This window comes from Vidua macroura, chromosome 3 (genome assembly GCF_024509145.1).
Source record: "Vidua macroura isolate BioBank_ID:100142 chromosome 3, ASM2450914v1, whole genome shotgun sequence".
In the NCBI taxonomy this organism is placed as follows: domain Eukaryota; kingdom Metazoa; phylum Chordata; class Aves; order Passeriformes; family Viduidae; genus Vidua; species Vidua macroura.
The window spans coordinates 57,579,693-57,599,665 of record NC_071573.1 but is presented as its reverse complement, the minus strand read 5'-3'; the positions used below and the strand labels follow the sequence as shown (position 1 = coordinate 57,599,665).

Here is a 19,973-nt window from a genome sequence, read left to right as displayed (position 1 = left end):
TGTAATAATCTGCAGCTCTGAGGTTTGTTAATTCTTCATTTTGAGGGGAGAGGGTTTGGAGCTGTGGCTGGGTTTCCAAGCATGGACAGGAACTGGCTGTGACACAGGCTCACTTCCTCTGCATGTGGACATGGGGCATAGGTAACACTGCCACAAAACCTAGCTGCGATGACAAAGTTAGTTCAAGTGTGAAAAACCAAGCTAAATTATTTAACTGTATTTGTATCAAGACTACTTTTAGTTGGTTTGTTAGTTTCTAAGAGAAGAGCAGTTTAATAAGCTTACAGCCCGCCAGTGAGTAAATGGGGATCACGATCCCCTGGGGAAACATTTTTTAGAAGTTTGCTTTTGTTATTTTTCTCAGAACAGTGAATACTGAAATCCAGTAAGACATACTGAAATGAATTGCAATGACTTGTACTCCTGCAGGGTAACATCTTACTTTGTACGGGGTCCTTATGGATCACTGCTCAGTGCAGAGATGAATGGCACAACCTGCTTTACCCCGGGAGAGGGGGACGGGACCAGTGTCCTTAGAATTGGCAAAGGGCACTGCCTGAGATGGCTCTTTCTGATGAATGGCTGAATGAAAAACAACCAAACCCCAACAGTGAAAAACAAAAGCCACAGCCTGTGTCAGCCCTCTCCCCAGGGGTGGTGCTCCTCAGAGCACTGTGCATTCTGTGAATGCAGATGTTTGGTCTTGCCATTCACCAGCAATGATCCCTGGGAGACAGCCCCTCGTGGAGCACAGCTATTGTACTGCAGAATGCCAGAGCCCATTCTGAAGATGGTTGGAGTGGAAGCTGGGGTCTTATTCACTGCTGGAGGACTGTGTTTTATCTGTCGAGGTCTTATGAAAGAAAAAGTGATTGATATGGGGAGCACTTTGCCATTCTGCAGTGCTTTCTTAGCCTTTAGGACTCCAGTAAGCTGCAGAAATTTTGTCTTGTTTGGGATAGAAGTTCATAGGCAGATGTGGGCTTAGAGCACATGGGAATGTTTCTGGAAATCTGTTCTTGCATAGAATTAAATGATGATTATTAAGAAAAAATCTTAGGCCAGGAAAAAAATAAATGAAACTCAGACTTTAGTTCTGAGAAGCTTATCAGCTTTATGTTTGAGTAATTTCAGTGTGGCAGGCAAGTGTGGAAACCCACCCAGATCTAGTTACAACTTGTTGGAGTAATAGCTGTCTACTTTTACATAATTTACTTCTTAAAAAAATCGCTTTTGTGGCTTCTAATTTCACGCTTAGACTGTGCTCACATGTGAAAGTATTTATAATTGCTTGAAATTCATGGCACACCAAACATAACCTGCAGAACTTAATTCTCCCAGTAAATATACCAGGTGCATGGTGTGATTGTTGGGGTTGTTCTGTGCAGGGCCAGGAGGTGGTTGTGAGTCCCTTACAACTCAGGATATTCTATGATTTTGTGATATGGGTGTGCTTCAGCACACAAAAAAACTAAATAAGTGCAGCCAGCTGCTTGAAGGATGTATGTGTAGTGATGGTGTTTTGGACGGGTTTTTGGTTTTTTGGGGTTTTTTTGAGATGTACAGATTTTCATAGGGTACCTTGGAGTCTTCGTTGTGAAGTCACTTGTTTTATCTCTTTGTAGGTTCTCTTGGTTTTTCTTTCAAGTAAAGGAAAAATCTCTCCCCCTAAAAGATGACATTAAATTCTGTTTGTGTTAGGACTATCACAGTGAACAAGAATTCATTAATGAGGAGCTGAAGGAGGTCTTGTCTTGATATCATCTTTATCTTGCACACGTTAGCCGCTAGTTTGACGAAAGCTCAATCTATGCAAACTTTTCCTTCCTGTGCAGAGTGAAGATTTCCACATATATACGCAGTACTGCACCAACTACCCAAGGTAGGAATTATGAGTTCCTTTTCTTCCTTTGTCCCTTGGCCAGTTTGTGTAATGCAAGTTACACTCTATGAAAAAAAAAAAGTCAGCTTCTCCCCTTCCTAAATCAGAGGGAATTTATCTCTTATGTAAAAAAGAAAAAAATACAATTTTTTTTAAATGAAGTTTTGTTTTGTCTATTCTTGTGGTTCATTGCTTTACCCTTCTTCAGAGAATGATGGTCTTATTCTGCAATGCTGCTTATAGAATTCCCAGTAAGAGAGACAGGTTGCATGTCAAGGGAGAACATAGCTGAATGCACAAGATAAATTTTAAAAAAGCCAAACCAAACAACAGAAACAGCAGTTATTAGAATGGAAACCTGCTGCCCCTTTTTACAATCTAAAAATGAAGCAATTCTTTACTTTGCCTACAGACTTATGGAAACAGAGTGTCTTAAAGCCTTGTATTGATGTTTTCAGGTCTGTGGCTGTTCTGACAGAGTGCATGAGGAACAAGGCACTGGCCAAGTTCTTCAGAGAGCGGCAAGAAGCACTGCAGCATTCTCTGCCCCTGGGCTCTTACCTCTTGAAACCTGTCCAACGCATCCTCAAGTACCACCTGCTTTTGCACGTAAGAAATGTATTTAGTTTAGGGCTGCTGCACATCGGAGTTCCTTCCTCTGGTACAAGGCTTGGTGGTTAGAAAGGTTCTGGTTTTCCTTAAATGCTCTTCCTTTTGTGGGTATTTGATTTCAACATGTGGAGACTTTCTATCTTTGTCACCTCACACCATATGCATCTATTTGGAGTGGGGAATTTATGGTAATTATTTTAGACACATTGCATCAGTGTTTGCATCCAAATAATTAGCACTTTTCTTGAAAGCTGGTCTGTAATTCTGAAGTTGTTTGGAAAATTCTTGTCATGATTAAACATTTTGTACACAAATTTATTGTTCCAATGAAGAGAGCAGTGTTTTTCCACATGTTGCAATGCTGGGGGTGGTTGAAAGAAGGACTAAATACATATAAACACCCTGACTGCTAAGAATGTTGTGGAGAGGAATGATGGAGGAAGTGGGAACTCTTTCCACATTCAGTGAATTGAGTTAAGCAAGTTTCGGAAATTCATGCTTTATTGTTAACATTTTCCACATATGTTTCCTATTAGAGAGTCATGTTCTAGTGAAGTGTAAAGACACTGATCCTTATTTTAAATGCCTGGTGCTTTTCTGCTCTCCAACTGTAAAGCAAAGCCTGGTGTAATTCCATCAGGGTTTTGTAAGTGTGTAGAAATGTTCTGTGTTGTAGGAAAGCCATTAAATGCTGTCTGAAAGATCTCCTGTCAGTGTGCCGTGCTCTCTTTCTGTGCCTTTCTGGTCACACTGGCTGCTTCAAGAGTCCTTGCTGCTAAACTGACCCCAAAGGCTTGATTTTGTTTGTTATCTTGCGTTAATCAAATTGATAGCAACATGCATCACTAACAAAGGTGGGAACGTTGCCTTCGAGTGAATGTGATGCACAGACAAAACAGTACAGATAAAAATACAGTATTGCATTCGACTGGGAAAGTTCACTTAGGAATAAGGAGACTCTGTTTTTTTTGTCTTTGTCTTAGGAAATAGAAAACCACCTTGACAAGGACACTGAGGGCTATGATGTGGTGCTGGATGCCATAGATACCATGCAGAGAGTGGCATGGCATATAAATGACATGAAGAGGAAACATGAACACGCCATCAGGCTCCAGGTGAGTTCCCAGAGAGATTTTATGGGTGTTTGTGAGCTGGTTTTGTCAATATATATGCAATTAACATTTTTTAGTTTATCTTTTCTTTTAATCTTTGTCAGTCATAATTTAGACTCCTGTTGAGCATGCCTGTGGCTGTTTGATCTTGGAAACCATGGTCATAACTGCTGCAGGAAAATCTCAGACATCTCTAACCTACAAGCAGCATCCTGTAAAGCATTTATTTTGCAGTAATATGGAACTTAAGATAACTCTTCTTTCTTCCTTTCCCTCAATTGTACAGCATCGCTGTACAACCCTAGGGCATGGCTTTGTTCAGAAATCCTGTGGTTTCCGATTTCTTCCCTTTGTGCTGATTAATTTTGTTTTGAGGCATTTCTTTTGCTGATTCTTGTTTAAGTACTTTCCTCTTGGGTTTTAGAAAACTCATTATCCGTTGCTAGAAACATGATATTTGGAAAAACTCTAGCTTTGCTTCAGATGAAGATTTTTGTGGAGAAGAAACAAAAGCTACACCCTGAGTAATTTTTGTCATCAAGAGCAAGGAGCAAGCTCTTTTGTAGAATTTATGCTCTCATTCTCTTTCCAGGTTCCCAGTGAATCACACTTTTGTGTTACATTTTCAATATTTACATCACTTTAAGAAAACTGGGGGGATTTTTTAGTTTATAAAAGGGAGTAATAAGCTTATCCCATTTCAGAAATCCATATAATGTAATTCTTTGTCCATTTTTTTTAACATACATTAAATTTATTCACCCTTTTTGTGGTTTTCTTCTTTTTTCTATTTTGGGTGTTTTTAAATGATTGTTTATTTTTTGTGTTTCTGTTGTTTATGTGTAAGGAAAATTTTACAGTGTCTTGCCTGCAGCAGGGTAACCTTTGCCACACATTGCTGGAAATGCATGCTAATGACTTTTAACAACAGTCTGCTATAAATCTGAGTAATTATATTTGGAAATAAATAGGAGTTAAATGCTTTTGGAAAAAACAAAAGTTTTTTTTTAATTTATTGAGCTCAGCTGGCAAATGTATGGGTTTGTGGAAAATGTTTATGTTCATGGTTCCCCCTTAAAAAAGTAAAACCTGTTTCTGCAGCCATAGGAATAGGCCTTCTGTAGGTTCTCACACCGCAATGTGGTCTGCACGTACTGCAACAGCAGTTCCTGCACAAAGTGTCCCTCAAGAGTGGTGGACTTGATCCCTGTGCTGTATCTTCACTTATTAACAAGCTCCTGGAGAGATCTGATACAATGCAACTTTTTAAAAATGTCTTTTTTGCCCTTTTTTTTTTTTTTTTTTTTTTTAATACAACTGTCTCTATAGTCCAAAGTGGGCTGCTTTGGGGTTTTATTCCTGTGAATGCTTTAGCCTCCACTGGTGCTTCAAATGGACTGGGATGCTTTCTAGCTGAAAGCTCTATTAAAGTCTAATGTCCTAAAGTGGCCAGCCTAGGATGAGGCAATCTGTACCTGCTTTGCTAATGCTGCCAGGTTTAAAGTCCAATGGATGTTTTGAAAGAGTTCCCTAGTTAAAAGTTTAGCCTACTTTTAGAATTTGATATCCCATGCTTAAGTCGTATGCCATTGCCATTGACAGAAAACACAAGGAGTTTAAGAAAACAGAATAGCCATAGCTAAGTGACAGAGTCTTGTGAAGATGTTCTTAGATGTTTCTCCAACCTTTTTTTTTTTTTTTTTTGCCTAAATAATAAATAAGGTGAGAAATATCTGTGGTATCTACACAAATCATTGCTATACAAGCAAATATTCAGATGTTCAGTTAACTGAATCACTTGTGGTCCTTTAGTCTTCTGGGAATCATCTCTTCAATCCAAACACCTCACAGAAGTGTCTTCTGTGATGGGCCTATAGGACATGGATATAGCATTATAACTCATTCAGTGGGAGACCACACAGCTTCAGGAGGATACCCAGGATGAGAGGGAAATGTTAAGAGGGATTGGTTGGGGACATGAAGGAGAGCATGAGAGAAACTGATGGCTGAATTACAAAAGATTTTCCATCTTTGGGAGCAAGGGGAACAGAGGCTGTGCTTTTTCATTACAGGTTGCCCCAGGGAGTTCAGGGTTCTTTGCTGGGTCCATGCACAGGCAGTAACCAGGACTCAGGGCATGTTTTAGTGTGGGCTTTGCAGTGAGACTTCAAGCACCTGGCTGCAATGTTATATATAAACTAGCAGCCTCAGGATTGGTGTCGGGTGAATTTCTGCTGTTGGATACTAAACATTATATAGGAGAGTGGGAATGTCCTCAGCAGATCCTTTGGGTCTTTTATTTCAACAAGATCTCTGAAATTAATTTTGATTGTTGTTCTTTGACCTATTGCAGGAGATACAGAGTTTGCTCACTAACTGGAAAGGGCCAGACCTCACGAGTTATGGGGAGCTGGTGTTAGAAGGAACGTTCCGCATTCAGCGAGCCAAAAATGAACGCACGTTGTTCCTCTTTGACAAGATGCTGCTAATTACAAAAAAGAGAGATGAAATGTTTGCATACAAAGCTCACATACTGGTATGTCAGAGAGCAGGTGATAATGTGCTGTCTACAGGTCTCTCTAAAAGTCCTCTGTCATTCACATTGTTTCCTCTCTTTGTTGCAGTGTGGAAACCTGATGCTTGTTGAAGTAATACCAAAGGAACCACTTAGCTTTAGTGTCTTCCATTATAAAAATCCTAAGATGCAACATACTGTCCAGGTATCACAGAAACCTCCCTGCCCAGTGGGTAACATGGCTCAGGTCCAGATAGTGTTTATGGCCCTGCATGGTGCAGGAATGCATTTTCTCATGGTGCCCAATTTTTTTATCAGGCAAAGTCACAGCAAGACAAGCGCCTTTGGATTCTTCACTTGAAGAGGTTAATTCTAGAAAATCATCCTGCTAAAATTCCTGCCAAGGTAAAAAAAAAAGCAAAACCAAAAACTAACCAAACAAAAACCAAAAAACGCAAACAAATTCACAAGATACCTCCTTGTGTGGGTACTAATTTATAACGCTCTTGTTAGCTGCAAGATGCATGCAATATATGGAGAGTCTGGACTCCAGGATGTTAATTAATGTTTCCTTATATCTTTAAAAGTTACTCAGAATTAATGGGAAAGTTCCACTATAATTATCTGCAGGGCTTGGTATAGGAGTAGAAGAATGGGTTAGCAGCATTTGCCTGCCAAGACATAAGTAATAGAGGTGCAATGTCAGAAAGCATTACTCTAGGAGCACATTTTATCTTGGTGTTGCCTGTCTGCAGAGCACTGGGATGCACTATTTGCAGTACTGTAGGTTTTCTTAATTTTAATCAGTCTTGGTTAGGTATCATAGCAGTGAAGCCGTTGGCAGCACACACTTCGCTGCAACTACTCACACCCATCCTCAACCCAGCATCCTTAGCTGGGACATCTGGCCCTTTCTGGTGGGATAGCTAGAGAGCTTTATGTCAGAAAAAATGAGGCACTGATATCATATTCATAGCTATAATTTCTTGGAATGAGGAAATCTCCTCCTCTTATTTATGAAATCCAGTCATAGAGCTTCAGGTGATGTCTCCCAGAGTAACATACAGCACCTCTCAAAGGGGGTTAACTCTTGTTAATTCTTGCCAAGACACAGCAGGCATTGACTGGTGTGGAAACAGGATTTTTTTCACACTGAGTTTACTCTTGGTTTTCCAGTTTCCCTGACTGTTTTTTCACTCAGTTTTATGCTGTAATTGCTAAAAAATGTTACCTGTGACTGACATGCACTGTACTGTACTAACATGCATTTTCAACAGTGTGACAAAAAGAGACTTATGGAAGAAAAAAGTCCTAGCAGGTTCTATTGCTAATTCTCCTCTTTTTTTAACGAAGTCTATTGAAGGTATAATGTTTATGCTAGTATCCATACTTACACTTAAATACTCATTTCAGTTTATTAGATTGTTAAAAAAAAATACAGCATGATCTTGGCCTTAGTACATTTTTTTTCTTATTTCTTACTCAATTTTTATTTTATCTGTAGAAAAAAAATGTGAAACCAAAAATATTTTCTTCTCAGAGAAATAACTTCACTTGAGAAAAGAAAATTCTAATGAAATAAATCTTTGAAGTTATCTGTAGATTTAATTTTTTTCTTTCCTGTTGAACCGGTAATTGCTTGTTGTGAGGCTTCTGTCTGCCCAGCTTCTGGAGAGTGCAATAGTAGTCCACATGTGACGCCTGGTGGAAAATGACCAAACTGCACCTGTACAAGGGCAAGCCTCTTAGGATGTTTCAGTTTAGATTATTTTCTTACTTAGTAGCTGATATGCTTCCTAAAACATCTGGATTTTTTTTTCCTATTTTAAAAAAGGGACAAATTTTAAGCAATCAGGAGATGCTCTTTATCCTGCATCAGTCTTACTTAAACCGTATTATTATTATGTTTTGGCACACACTCTTCCTCTCTTTGCACTGCCTGTGCAGAGGTGGGCATGCAAGACAAAGAGTCTGGGTACAGTGAAAAACAGTTTTTTTGTGCAGACCTGGAGATAAGCTCTGGCGAGTTCCTGCCACCAAAATTTTCCTCCCCATATATAACATGTCCAATATACTGAGAAAACAAACAAAAAAAAATTACAAACAAAAAGAAAGTAATGTTGCTAATCATATTTATTAGTTCCCAAATTAAAATTGTTGTTATTTGCATATAGGCTCACTACTATCTGTAATGCACAAAAACAACTTGTCCTGCTACTAACAGTTTTAACTTCTTCATTTGTTACTTTTTCTGTTCCAGGCCAAGCAGGCAATTCTTGAAATGGATGCCATACGTAAGTTGGTTCTTTTTTACTTTTCTTTTAAAAATTAATAAAACCATCTTCAAAATTTTGGCTTTAGCTGTTGATGTCATCTGAGATGGAAGAAGGCCATGCTTATGTTCCTTGAATTATGACCTTGCTGGAATAGGCAAAGTTAGATGCAGATCCTGTAGAGTCTTTTGGGAAGGCTCTGACTGAGAAACTGGCAAACAAACATGATGGTAGTGGATAAATGTTCCTGGGTTAGCCCTCTGGAGCCAGGCACAGCTACATGGGTAAAGCATTCCTGTGGCTGCCTGGGTAACAGCTACCCTGCAGCAGCATGTCTTGCTTGTGTAGCTTCAGGCTCTGATGGGGTGCAACTATATTAGGCATAAAGGGATGATGGCACTACCTCCAAAGAGAGCTGCCAAAGTGTGTGAAGTACCATCCTTGTCACTCTCTTATTCCCTGTGCCTCTGCTTGTTCCACAGATCACCCAGGCTTCCATTATAGCCCTGAGGGAGAAATGAAATCATCATACCAGCCTAAGGAAGGCACTGCTCCTCACAGAGTGCGACGGAAATCAGGTGAAAAAACTCATTTACACCGCAGATGACAAAAGGTTTTAGGGGTGGATTAGGCTGGGTACATGGAATTGGTTTCTAATCTGCACTCCAGGCAGATTTAACATGGCACGGTATCTCTCCGATGTGGATGAAGTATCTTATTAACCATTTGTTGTTCTTGTAATTTATTTTTGATCTACTGTTTGCATTTAATTTAAGGAATATACATTTGTAATGATGGATATATAAAGAACAGTTGGTGCTCTCTAATAGATTAAAATGCATATGCAGGAATCACATTATTTAAATCTGACATCCACTCTTACTGCAGTTATTAGTGTCTCAGAAGTAGTCCATCCTGATTATGATAAGCTTATTATTTCAAAATATGATTACTATCTAGACTTAGTGCCATGTTTGCCTTATGAATAATAGAGATTTGAGAGGTGGTTTTGCTGACTCTGGGCTTTTTTTGCCCTCCTAGCTCAAACATCTATCCATAATTGCTCTCAAAGACAACTACCAATGTCTTTGTAGTTGGGTCACTTCATATTGCAGTCCCTGTGTTCCCCTCTTTGTCTCCTTAAAGACCTTTCCAATTTGGTGTGTAACATTGTATATTGGGAATGACTTAAACAAGGCTCGTGAGGACATTGATGTAATGATTTAACATATAGCAGCATTTGTGCCTGAAAAGCAGTCAAGTTCTAATTATGTTTGAGGTATGTTCTCCATTGTTTCTGAGGTGTTTGCACACCTTTGTTGCATTGGTGCTGCCCTTTCTGTGAAAGGAAGAATACAAAATAGTGATCAAAGGGCTTCCTATGTAATTTTCAGCTACTTACACTTTCTAAGCCCATCTAAGACTTTGGTACCTTATGCATATTTCTAATAGAAAACCTCTAACACTGCAGAGCAGTAACAGAGGTGATAAGGTCTTTTGAAAGCAAGAATCTGTGCGTGGGATAAAAATTTATGTGTGCCTTAATGAATAGAGGGCAATGCTATTCTTAATGCTATCGCATTAAGAAACAAATATGCGCTTTGGTAACAGCTGTAGATTTGACACTTCAACAAATCTTCTTTGTGAGGAAATTTTGCAATAAAGAAATTAAAATCTGGCTTCATTGTGTGAGCTCAGAAATTTAAATTTTTATATACATGTTAAAAAAAAGTTGTCCAGGATGCCCATAGCTTTCTTTGGAATGCCACAGTGGGCAAACACATTGTTCTCTTTTTCAGAACCCTCATCTAGAGTCCATAAAGTTTTGAAGTCAAATGGTAAGATACTTTGTGTACTGTTTACTGACCTGGTGCTCCTGTACTTTTTAAAACAACTGAAGACAGATTTTTTTTTCTTGTTACTGTCCCTAAATACATTAGTGGGAGGAAGAGGAATTTTGGGGAAAAAAAAAAGGAAAAAAAAAAAAAACAAACCCAAAATGTTTGTATTTAAATTCAATATCTGCTTTTCCACACTTGGGGATTGGTCCTGTAAACATCCTAGGAACTGAACACACCAAGTCTTGGCGACTGTAAACAGTTCCTCAAATCATAGCAGTGCTGCAAAATCAGGGCCTCAAGTGGAACTCTGGTAAAGCTCATGCTGTCTCTGCTTTATCAGAAATCCTATATAGTCTGTTTGCTCAATTGCTGCTGCATTCAACCCGCTTTGGGGAATTCATAATTGGGGTAGCATTGAAACGGGCATAGCCTGACACCAGTTTGATTATTCATTGATGTGTTTTTGTTTTCAGATGCAAGCCCAGATATGCAGAAGGTAAGCCATTTCTTAAATTCCTTGTTTTAGCCCATTCATATGACTTTAGAGCACAGTATTTACTGAAGAATCTTCATCTTCTTGGTTGTGTTGATCTTGAGAATGAAAACAAACCCATAAATGTTATTTAGCATCTCAAATAAGATTACTGGAATGAAAGAAGTAGAAATACAGCTTACTATTTTTGGGACTATTTAATAAAGAAGAAAATCGTCGATCCATTGTGGTTTATAATACAATCCAATCAATTACTAGTGCTATAAGATACTTAAAAATACCTCTAGAATCAAGGAAGTGCAGTGTATAAAAATAGTGTTTATTCTTTGGATCATACTATCTTTGCATTTATTAAATAAGACTGGAAAGTTTCAACGTACTCTGAGGAATGAATATATATATATATATATATATATGTGTGTGTGTGTGTGTGTGTAATGATACATCACCAAACAGAGCACATGCAGCTTAAGCAGATTGTAATGAGCATTTCTAATTCTTACATTTACTGTAAGAATTTTTATTGAAATTCTCAGCGCAGTTTGAAAATCTCATTTTGAATTTTAGGTCTTAGGGTTTTATTTAGGATGGAATTTTTTTAAAGTGTGGGTATGTGTTATAAACAGAGTATATTAGATATTACTTCATTGTAATGCCATAATATTGAAGCCCAGGATTCAATGTGAATGGGGTCTTTTGCATATATTTTTTCAGTTCTAAATATATGGAAAGTACTGGTTGTTGTACTTATTTCTTTATAAATCTCATTTCAGTGCAGCTAACTGTCTGTAGGTTAAACGTTGCCTGTGAGTCTGATGTAAGAGGATCTTACTAAAATGTAGAATCTCTATAAAATTCTAATCAAAGTTTCATAATTTTTTTTTTTTAAGCGGATGGACATTGAAGGAGCCCTGTTATCTCAAGCCACCAAACTAGGATCAAGAGAAGCCCTGCTGAATTCTAGGAAAAAGGTTTCACTGGAATCCAGTGGGCTGGAGAGCCAGTTTCAAGAGTCTATTGAACCAGCCTACAGTAGTGATCACGATGAAACTCTTCAGACTTCTGCTACGGAATTGATTGATGCTGATGATGAAGAAGAGTCTGAACAGGTAGGAAAAAGAGGGGGAAAAATAAAATAATTTTTTCCTGGGGAGAATGGAAGAAGCATTAAAATTATATGTAAAAGAGGCCGGAATGCATTGCGAATGTTTACAACTTCCTCTCTGTAGAAACATTTTTATTTAGGCTTCACACAATACTCACTTGTATTTTAACAGAGAAGATGTAAAAGCCCCTACACAGAGAGAGAAATTCCCACTACTTGAATTTCACTTAGTCCTTTGCAATCCTCCAACCTGAAGGACTGTTACAGAAAAGTTTCACCTGTTGCACACAACTGGCTTTTCCTTGCTTCTTCAGCTGATGCCATGCAAAAACCTTTTTAGGCCTCATGCAGAGATAGTGCCTTCAAAGCAAGGACTTGAATATTATATTAAGATTCAGACACTGCTGCATGTGATGGGATGTTTCTTGATCTGTGAGCCTCTGGCAATAGCTACAAATGTGTGAACTTGAATATAAGAAGTTTTGAGTAGGATTTATGAAAATGAGAGTATTTATCTCTTACTAATGCACAGATGGTAGTTTTTTCTTACTCAGTATGACGTTTCCACACATATATAGTACCTTTGAAAGACTAAAAATCCAGCTTCAAAATGTGGCTGTATTAAAGAATCTAGATTTTCAGTTTATTTGGTTTAGTTGATACTGAGGTCATATCATTGTGTGGTTCATCTATTTTGTGAATTATATGAAACCAGTTATTGAGATTCTTTTTGAAGTTGACTGCATTTCCTCTTTGAAATTACACTATTTCCATTATAAATATTTCATAAAATAGTATCTTGTACCAGTGTAGTGCGGTGTCTTGTAATTCCCCCTCTTGCCAACATAAGTAAGAACGAAAGAATAAGTAAGCACAAAAAAATACCACCAAAAAATTGATACTATTAGCTTAGTGGTTACTACTAGATGTGGGAATTATAGTTTTACAGGTTTTATAAGCTCCAAATAATTCTTGTGGCAAGACTCATAAGCTGTTTCATCTTCCAGTATAAGTCCCTGACCTGTTGTAGCTCCTAGTAATTCCTCTGAACCAGACTGTACAAAGAACTGTAGGTTTTATTACCCCTCACATTTTTTTTCTTTAAAATCACAGCAAAACTCACTGCAGAAATCAAAAGGGGGAAGAAAAAGACTTAATAGTCAAGCTGCTGAAAATGTTGAAAAACGGAGAAGTCTCAATCTAAATAAATGTGAAATGCAGGTAAGTAATTATTATTTTTTTACTTCTATGTTGCTATGCATCATAGGTATCTCAAAGAAATCTGTTTTCCTTAGGTTGACAGATACATCATCTTCTGTTTATGTCATGTATCAATGTTCATATAATTAAAATATTCATGTCTATGACAAGAGACTCTTTCTTTTGGGGGCTGGGAAAAACAAGTAATTAACTAAACCAATCAGCATTAACTGAAGACAGAAGGAATTATCTTTCTCTCTCTCCCCCAAACTCTGGCCAGCAATATCTAAAGCATCCTTTATGTTGGCATTAGAGAGCACATGGCTTTGCTGTAAATTAGATCTGGATGAAAACTTACACTAAAAAGAAAAAGACATTTTCAGTGGCATGTGCTAGAGAGCATAAGATTCCTTTCTGCTGGGGTTATAGGCAAGGAAAAGGAGAAGAACAAAACTTTTGGCACAAGCCCAGAGCCAGATTAGCTTAATCCAACTGTGAAACTGCAGAGTTAGCATAAAAGGTTTAATCTAACTCCTGCCAAACAAATTTGCCTTTACTCATGCATTAACATAAGCTACTGTCTTGTGTTTGAAGTAAGATGTTATTAAACACCGAGAGTGAACTCTGAGCCATGGGAAGGATTAGGAGGCAAAGTAGTCTGGCACTGCCACCTTGGCTCCCTCACTCTCTGTTGGGAGAGAGCACTTGCCCTGCCCATCTCCACATGATTCTCTGCTGCAGGACAGACCAGTGCTATGGCAGTCCTGTGAAAAGAGGGAATTGCTGTATTATTAAAGGGATATGCTAATGTTACGTGCAAATTTCAAATCTCCACAGAGCTCCAAGGACCCTTCAGATGAAGAGTCAATGCAGTTGAATACTGATCTTCCATTTTCCTGCACAGCTAGACAGCCGCAGTCTCCTAGACAGTTCAGCACACCCCAGAGCAACTCTCTGATCATGAATATCCTGGGGGGAAGTACCTCCGTCAGAAACATCTGGACAGACCATCAGATCAGGCAGGCATTGTTCCCCAGCCGGCGCCCACCTTATGAGAATGAAGATGATGAAGATGATTACCAGATGTTTGTACCATCAGCGTCTACATCCAGCACAAGTTCAGCTCCTGGTGGAGAAAGGAGGGGTTCTTCTGGCCGTCCATGCAGCTGGCACTTGGGGCAAGTGCATCAAAATGAGACTTCCAGCCCCAGTCGTCACAAAATTGTTAGACGGGCTAGTAGTGCTGGTGAAAGCAACATGTGTCCAGCCAGCGCCAGGTATAAAACAGGGGAGCATGGTTCTCGAAGGGAAGTGAAGATAGCAGAGGGGAGCAGTAGGAATGCGTATCCTGAATCTTCAGAGGAGCTGACTATCGATGATATTGAACATGTTTATGATAATATAAGCTATGAAGACTTAAAGCTGATGGGTCTGACAAGAAGGGAGGAGACAGGCCGTGGTCCCCGAAGATCAGCTAGAGACTCTCTTTATGAGGCTGAAAATAAAAGCATCTCAGATTCAACTTCCAAAATGAAAACAGCAAATCAAAAGAGGACCTCCATTCATGCTAGCAGGGAAGAGATACTGCTCAGTAAAGAAGCACCAACTTCAAGTTTGGATGAGCTCAGAATTGTTGAAGACAACATCTATGACACCATACGGCTTCCAGAAACATCTCTATTGAATTTTAAATGTGACCCATTGAAATCCTCTAAAGGGAGGAGTATTTTGGAAAAAGACTTTGCATATTGCAACAATCTACGACATTTTGTTTCTGAGGAGAGTCTGCAGTTCAGTGAAGATGAAAGTCCTTACCATCGTGTTCCCATTGACAATGACTACTTGAGCTTAGTTGATAGCTCCTCCAATTCTGACTCGCTGTCACATAAGTCTGTGGCAGATAAACTCTCAGAAGAAGTAGATGAGATTTGGAACGATCTGGAGAACTACATCAAGAAAAATGAGGAAAAGACAAGAGACCGTGTCCTTGCAGCCTTTCCTGTTTGTAAAGATGACATGCAGGAAAGGCTGCATGCTGGTAGCACACCTGAACTGAGTAAAGATGTAGAGTACTCACTGTCTACTCTCTCTCTGCCAGAAACTCCTGTTTTCTCTAAAACTGTGAAGCCCAGGGCTGCCACCATAAGTGAGGCTAATCTCAGGTTTGAAGACACTACACCGTGCAAGGAGAACTCTTTTATGAGTTTGAATAGATCTTCCTTCTCCAGTGAGATGCCTTTTGTAGATAGTCCATATGAGCCTACCAGTAGTGTTCTCTCCAGCACACCTGCAGAGGGTGTGGAAAATGACTTGGCTGTTATGGATAAAACAAAGAACAGAGTTTTTATGATGGCAAGGCAGTACAGCCAAAAAATTAAGAAGGCTAACCAGCTTTTGAAAGTTAAAAGTCCAGAGCAGGAACAGCCAGCTAGCAGACAACAGAAACTGAAACACAAAGATCTTGCTGCTATTCTGGAGGAGAAGAAACAAGGAGGTCCTGCTATTGGTATGTTAAAAACATTTCTGTACAGATACATTTCTTCAGTAACTTTCAGTGAACTTTGTGTTCTGAACTGGAAGATTATGAATTTTTCTCACCTTGGTCATTGAGTATCAAGATTGTATTTTCTGTGTTAGAACTGAAATTAATTTTCTCAGACTGCTTTAACATGAATGATCTTTTATATCTCATTTCTCGTTACTTGATGACTTTGAAAAGAAATACCAGGGCAGTGTCAGGAAAGAGCAATTTGACTGAGGCTAGAAGTAGAAATCATGCCTGAAGCAGTATTGGCCTCCCTACAGAAAAGCAGTTATTTCCCTTAATAGTGTGATCTTTAGAGTTTGACTAAACCAGTGTTTTTTAAGTCGATCTGCCTTCTAACAAGTGAAACATATTTGCTCAGGTACCATTCAGAATCATACCCTTAAGCATAAGGAATGTGGTCAGATAAGAAAGAGCTGATAATCTTTCCATCAGCTAATGAATGTGCAAAGTCATGGATATGCAACAGGTCTGGAGATGTTTTTGTCCATGATCAATTGAAACAAATGGAAGATGTGGCGCCAGCAGACTCCATGCACCAGAGTGTAATTCTTGCCTTGTGATATTTTTAGAAGTCCCTAAATATGTTATTTACCAGGCCATTTTTAGAATGTTCTTTTCCATTTTAACATGAAAGAAGCAGCATATTATTGGAACCACGTGCTGCATTGTGTCCTGCATGACTGCTCACTGTAGCAAGATATTTTATGCTTCTTTTCCTCAACAAAGTGTACTGAAATATTATGCAAAGGCCTCCATTGTTTCATGTTACTTTGCAGAGGCCAAATTTATTGACACAACTGAAAGCTCTTCTCTAAGAGCTTTCTAATATTAAGCGTTTTGAGATTTTTAAATTTTTGTATGATTTGCTGAAATGGATTCCTCGTCCCTGCTAAGTTAATTCTCTCTTCTTTCTAGGTGCCAGAATAGCTGAATATTCCCAGCTTTATGACCAAATTGTCTTCAGAGACAGTACGCCTAAGGTCCAAAAGGAAACCGGGGCAACTCCTCAGGAGCCGTCAGCTGGAAGGTTTTCCACACCCATGGCCACATGTCCTCCCTATTGCCAGCCGTCCAGTGAATGCTCAAGAGCAGAAGATTGGCTTTTGCATTCTACATACAGTAACGGCGAGCTGGCCGACTTCTCTCCGTGTTCCGAATCCCAGGACACAAAGTCCAAGAACTCATTTACAGAAGCTGGTACAAAAAGCAGTTCAAAGCAGTCGCCATCAGCTGGCTCAGTGCCTTCCCTTCAGATTTCCAACCGTTTGCATGTCCCAGCGCAGAGGTGGAGTGCCATTATAAGCCAACCAAACAAAGAAAACTTGCATCAAGATCACGTCTATAACTCGCTGGGAAGGAGAGTAAGCAGTGTAAAACCACAGGCATACAGCAGGTCGCAGTCCTCGTCCTCAATAGTGGTCAACAGGTCTGGAGAATCAATTGTATATAATAATGAAATTGATAAGAAAAGGCTCCATTTGAATAGGAACTTTCGATTCAACAGCCATCAAACTCCTGGAGTTGCTCCAGGATATACAGGGCCAGAGATCAGAAAGCAGATCCCTGAAAACTGTTCAGATATGATTCTGCAGGATTCTCAAAAGGTCCTGAGAGTGAACAGAGCCTCCCCTCTGACTGCACAGATGGCTACTCAGAACTATTTTTCGAATTTCAAAGATTCTGAAGAAGGAGAAGGGGATGATGATGACTATGTTGAAATAAAGTCTGAAGATGAGGGATCTGACTTGGAGACTTCTCAGAACCAAACAAGGAAATCAGATGCTAAACTGCATAACACAGATGCTGTTCCTTCTGAAATGTTCTGTGGCAAAACTGTCTCCTGTACTCCTGCAAAGTCTGCCAGCAGCAAACACGCACTTACCCCATATCTGACCACATATAGTGATTCAGATAAACTGAATGACTACCTGTGGAGAGTACCATCTCCTAATCAGCAGAATATTGTCCAGTCTTTAAGGGAAAAGTTTCAGTGTCTCAGTTCAAGTAGCTTTGCTTGATGCTTTCAGTAATTTCTAGCTGTACTGCCTTATCATGACAGAATATGTACTAGGACAATCAGTACTGGCATCACGTATTTCCATAATATTACACTATCAGGCATTGTATCACAATAATGTTGTAAATAGATGCAAAATGTATCTTTTAAAAAATGGTTTAGAATCCTGGATGAGAAAAAGGCCACATGTGTACTGTCTGGGGTCTCTCTGTAGCACATGTGAACTTCTCACCTCCGACTCAACCTTCACATCTCTTCCTTTCTTAGGTGTGATACCCCCTGATTCTTGCCATCGAACCAGGTGTAATGCCATTTGATTCTTAAGCCATTTTTTCATTTTGAAACCTTGGTATTTAGACTTTCCAGTTAGTGTCCAGTGTTCTGCATCCAAAATATGATTACTCTGCTTACATACAGGAGCATTTGGCTGGGCAGCTGTTCCTGTGACTGTGCAGATTTCTGAGCAGGGTTCTGGTGATTACACCAACTGGCTACGTGTGCAATTGCACATACTTTTTTGCACGTTACTTTTCATCAGACAGATTCCAAGTGTGTGGGACCAGTGCATATGCTACATTATTTTAGAGCAAGCTTCTTACATTTTAAAGAAAATCTAGTCCTTGTACCAGGCTGATAGCGCTGTGTCTGAAGCCTCTTCTACTTTCTGGAACCTCGTAGGAGGCAGAAGACAGGCAGTGGAGTTTTTTTCTGAGAACCTGTGGATGTGACACAGTCCTTGCCTGGGGAATGGTTTTGGCATTAGAAGGAGAACTGCAATGCTTGTCAAGAGGGCCAGACCAGTCTTGGTACCTCCAGTGATGGTGGTGTTTGTGACACGCAAGCCAAATCTGAGTATCTTGTAGCTCAGCACCCAGCAGTTGAAAGCTGCTGGGTAGTTTGAGACAAAGCTCTGTGTTATGTGCAGCGACCTGCTGGGCATTTGTTCAAGTCCCAGTGTGAGTAACCCTGCGAGAGAATGAGGCTTGACCAGATTCTTGGGTTAAATAGTAATTGTGGGGCACATTTGGCCCATAGGGTGGTTCAGTGTTACTGTTGGTTGAGTGACAAGCTGCAGTCCCCAGGGCATGCATCTCCTGTAGCAGGAAGTGACCCTGACAGAGAGAGGTCAAAGTTATCTTTTGTAAATCAGTCAGTGCTGACTCTAATCCAATTTATGTACAATAAAAAGTAGCTTAAAAATGAGAATACATTCCATTCTTTTGCAAATAGTGTATAGAATAAATGCTGCCGTTTAGAGCAAGGACAGGCTTTCCAATACTGTCTACACTTAACTCCCTTTCATCATCTTTGTTGCACAGCTTTGGATTCTGTTACTTGAAAACATTGTACCGAAAGGAAAGCCTAGATACATCTACACTGATCATCTTCTGTGACTGTTGTTCTTTTTTGGTGCTTACATTTTTCAGATTACATGGATAAAGCCAGTATCAAGTTAAACATATCAATAAACAAAGGAATTTCATTGAAATACTATTTTTACTAACCACATACCACTTCCCTCAGTTACAGAGCACTGTACTTCCAGAACAGCTGATTATTTACTACATTGGTTATCATGAGGAAAAACTGAAGTTATTAGTGTACAGCTAATTACTTGTAGACTAAGATTTGAGGACTTGAATTTATTAGAACTGACTAAATTATTTACCACACATATGTTGCATTGGCTAGGAATTGTTATTTTGAGGGCTGGTTGGTCATGGTACTTACTAGCTCGTACCACAGGGATACTTGTTACAGTCAGCACGCCCCCTCTGATAGGACCCGTATCTATCTAGTAAAATCCGACTGAAAAATAATGTTGTACATATTTAAAATGCCAAGGTGTAGCAGAGCCCATATTTATTTAATATAGCTTGTAAAGTACTGTAAATATGGATAGAAGGTAAGTCTGTGGGCGCACATCTAGATTTGTTTAAACGGCTTTAGGAGAATGTTTAACTCGTATCTCATGCAATCAGTGGAATTGGGAGGGAGGGGAAAACAACCAGCCAACCAACCAGAAAAAAGGGACTTCTGCTAGTATTGTAACTTCTCCCAGGGACCATTTCATACTATTTTTAATAAACGTTGAGTATGCAAAAAACTTTGGGTGCTTTTCATTGCGGGGGGCGGAGGAATGAAGTTAATGAAGTTATTGGCTTCTGCCTGTCGGACCTGATGTTCGGGGGTGATTTGGATGGAGTTTTTTTCCTGCCAGAAAAACCAGAAGCGAAAGCGGGGGAGCGGCGGGGCGGGGAGTGGGGGCAGGCGGTGCTCCATCCCTGCCCGCCCCTCGGCCTCGCTCCCGCCCCTGCCCCGTGCCCGCCGCCGCGGCTGCCGGAGCGCACCGGAGGGATGAGGAGCGCGGCGCT

At 39.6% G+C, this 19,973-nt stretch overlaps 1 protein-coding gene across 1 annotated transcript in view; it reads left to right on the top strand.

Moving 5' to 3' along the window:
* The window catches only part of PLEKHG1 (pleckstrin homology and RhoGEF domain containing G1), an 89,696-nt gene extending 70,003 nt beyond the window's left edge, over positions 1 to 19,693 (top strand). Inside the window, exons 5-18 of the mRNA XM_053974401.1 lie at positions 1,836 to 1,882; positions 2,341 to 2,491; positions 3,478 to 3,609; positions 5,960 to 6,142; positions 6,231 to 6,326; positions 6,440 to 6,526; positions 8,382 to 8,415; positions 8,877 to 8,972; positions 10,194 to 10,232; positions 10,709 to 10,731; positions 11,619 to 11,837; positions 12,947 to 13,054; positions 13,871 to 15,539; positions 16,497 to 19,693. Of these exons, the coding sequence (XP_053830376.1) occupies positions 1,836 to 1,882; positions 2,341 to 2,491; positions 3,478 to 3,609; positions 5,960 to 6,142; positions 6,231 to 6,326; positions 6,440 to 6,526; positions 8,382 to 8,415; positions 8,877 to 8,972; positions 10,194 to 10,232; positions 10,709 to 10,731; positions 11,619 to 11,837; positions 12,947 to 13,054; positions 13,871 to 15,539; positions 16,497 to 17,599 (3,987 nt within the window). The 3' untranslated portion in view covers positions 17,600 to 19,693. The remainder of the gene's footprint in view (positions 1 to 1,835; positions 1,883 to 2,340; positions 2,492 to 3,477; positions 3,610 to 5,959; positions 6,143 to 6,230; positions 6,327 to 6,439; positions 6,527 to 8,381; positions 8,416 to 8,876; positions 8,973 to 10,193; positions 10,233 to 10,708; positions 10,732 to 11,618; positions 11,838 to 12,946; positions 13,055 to 13,870; positions 15,540 to 16,496) is intronic.
* Positions 19,694 to 19,973: the final 280 nt, after the last annotated feature.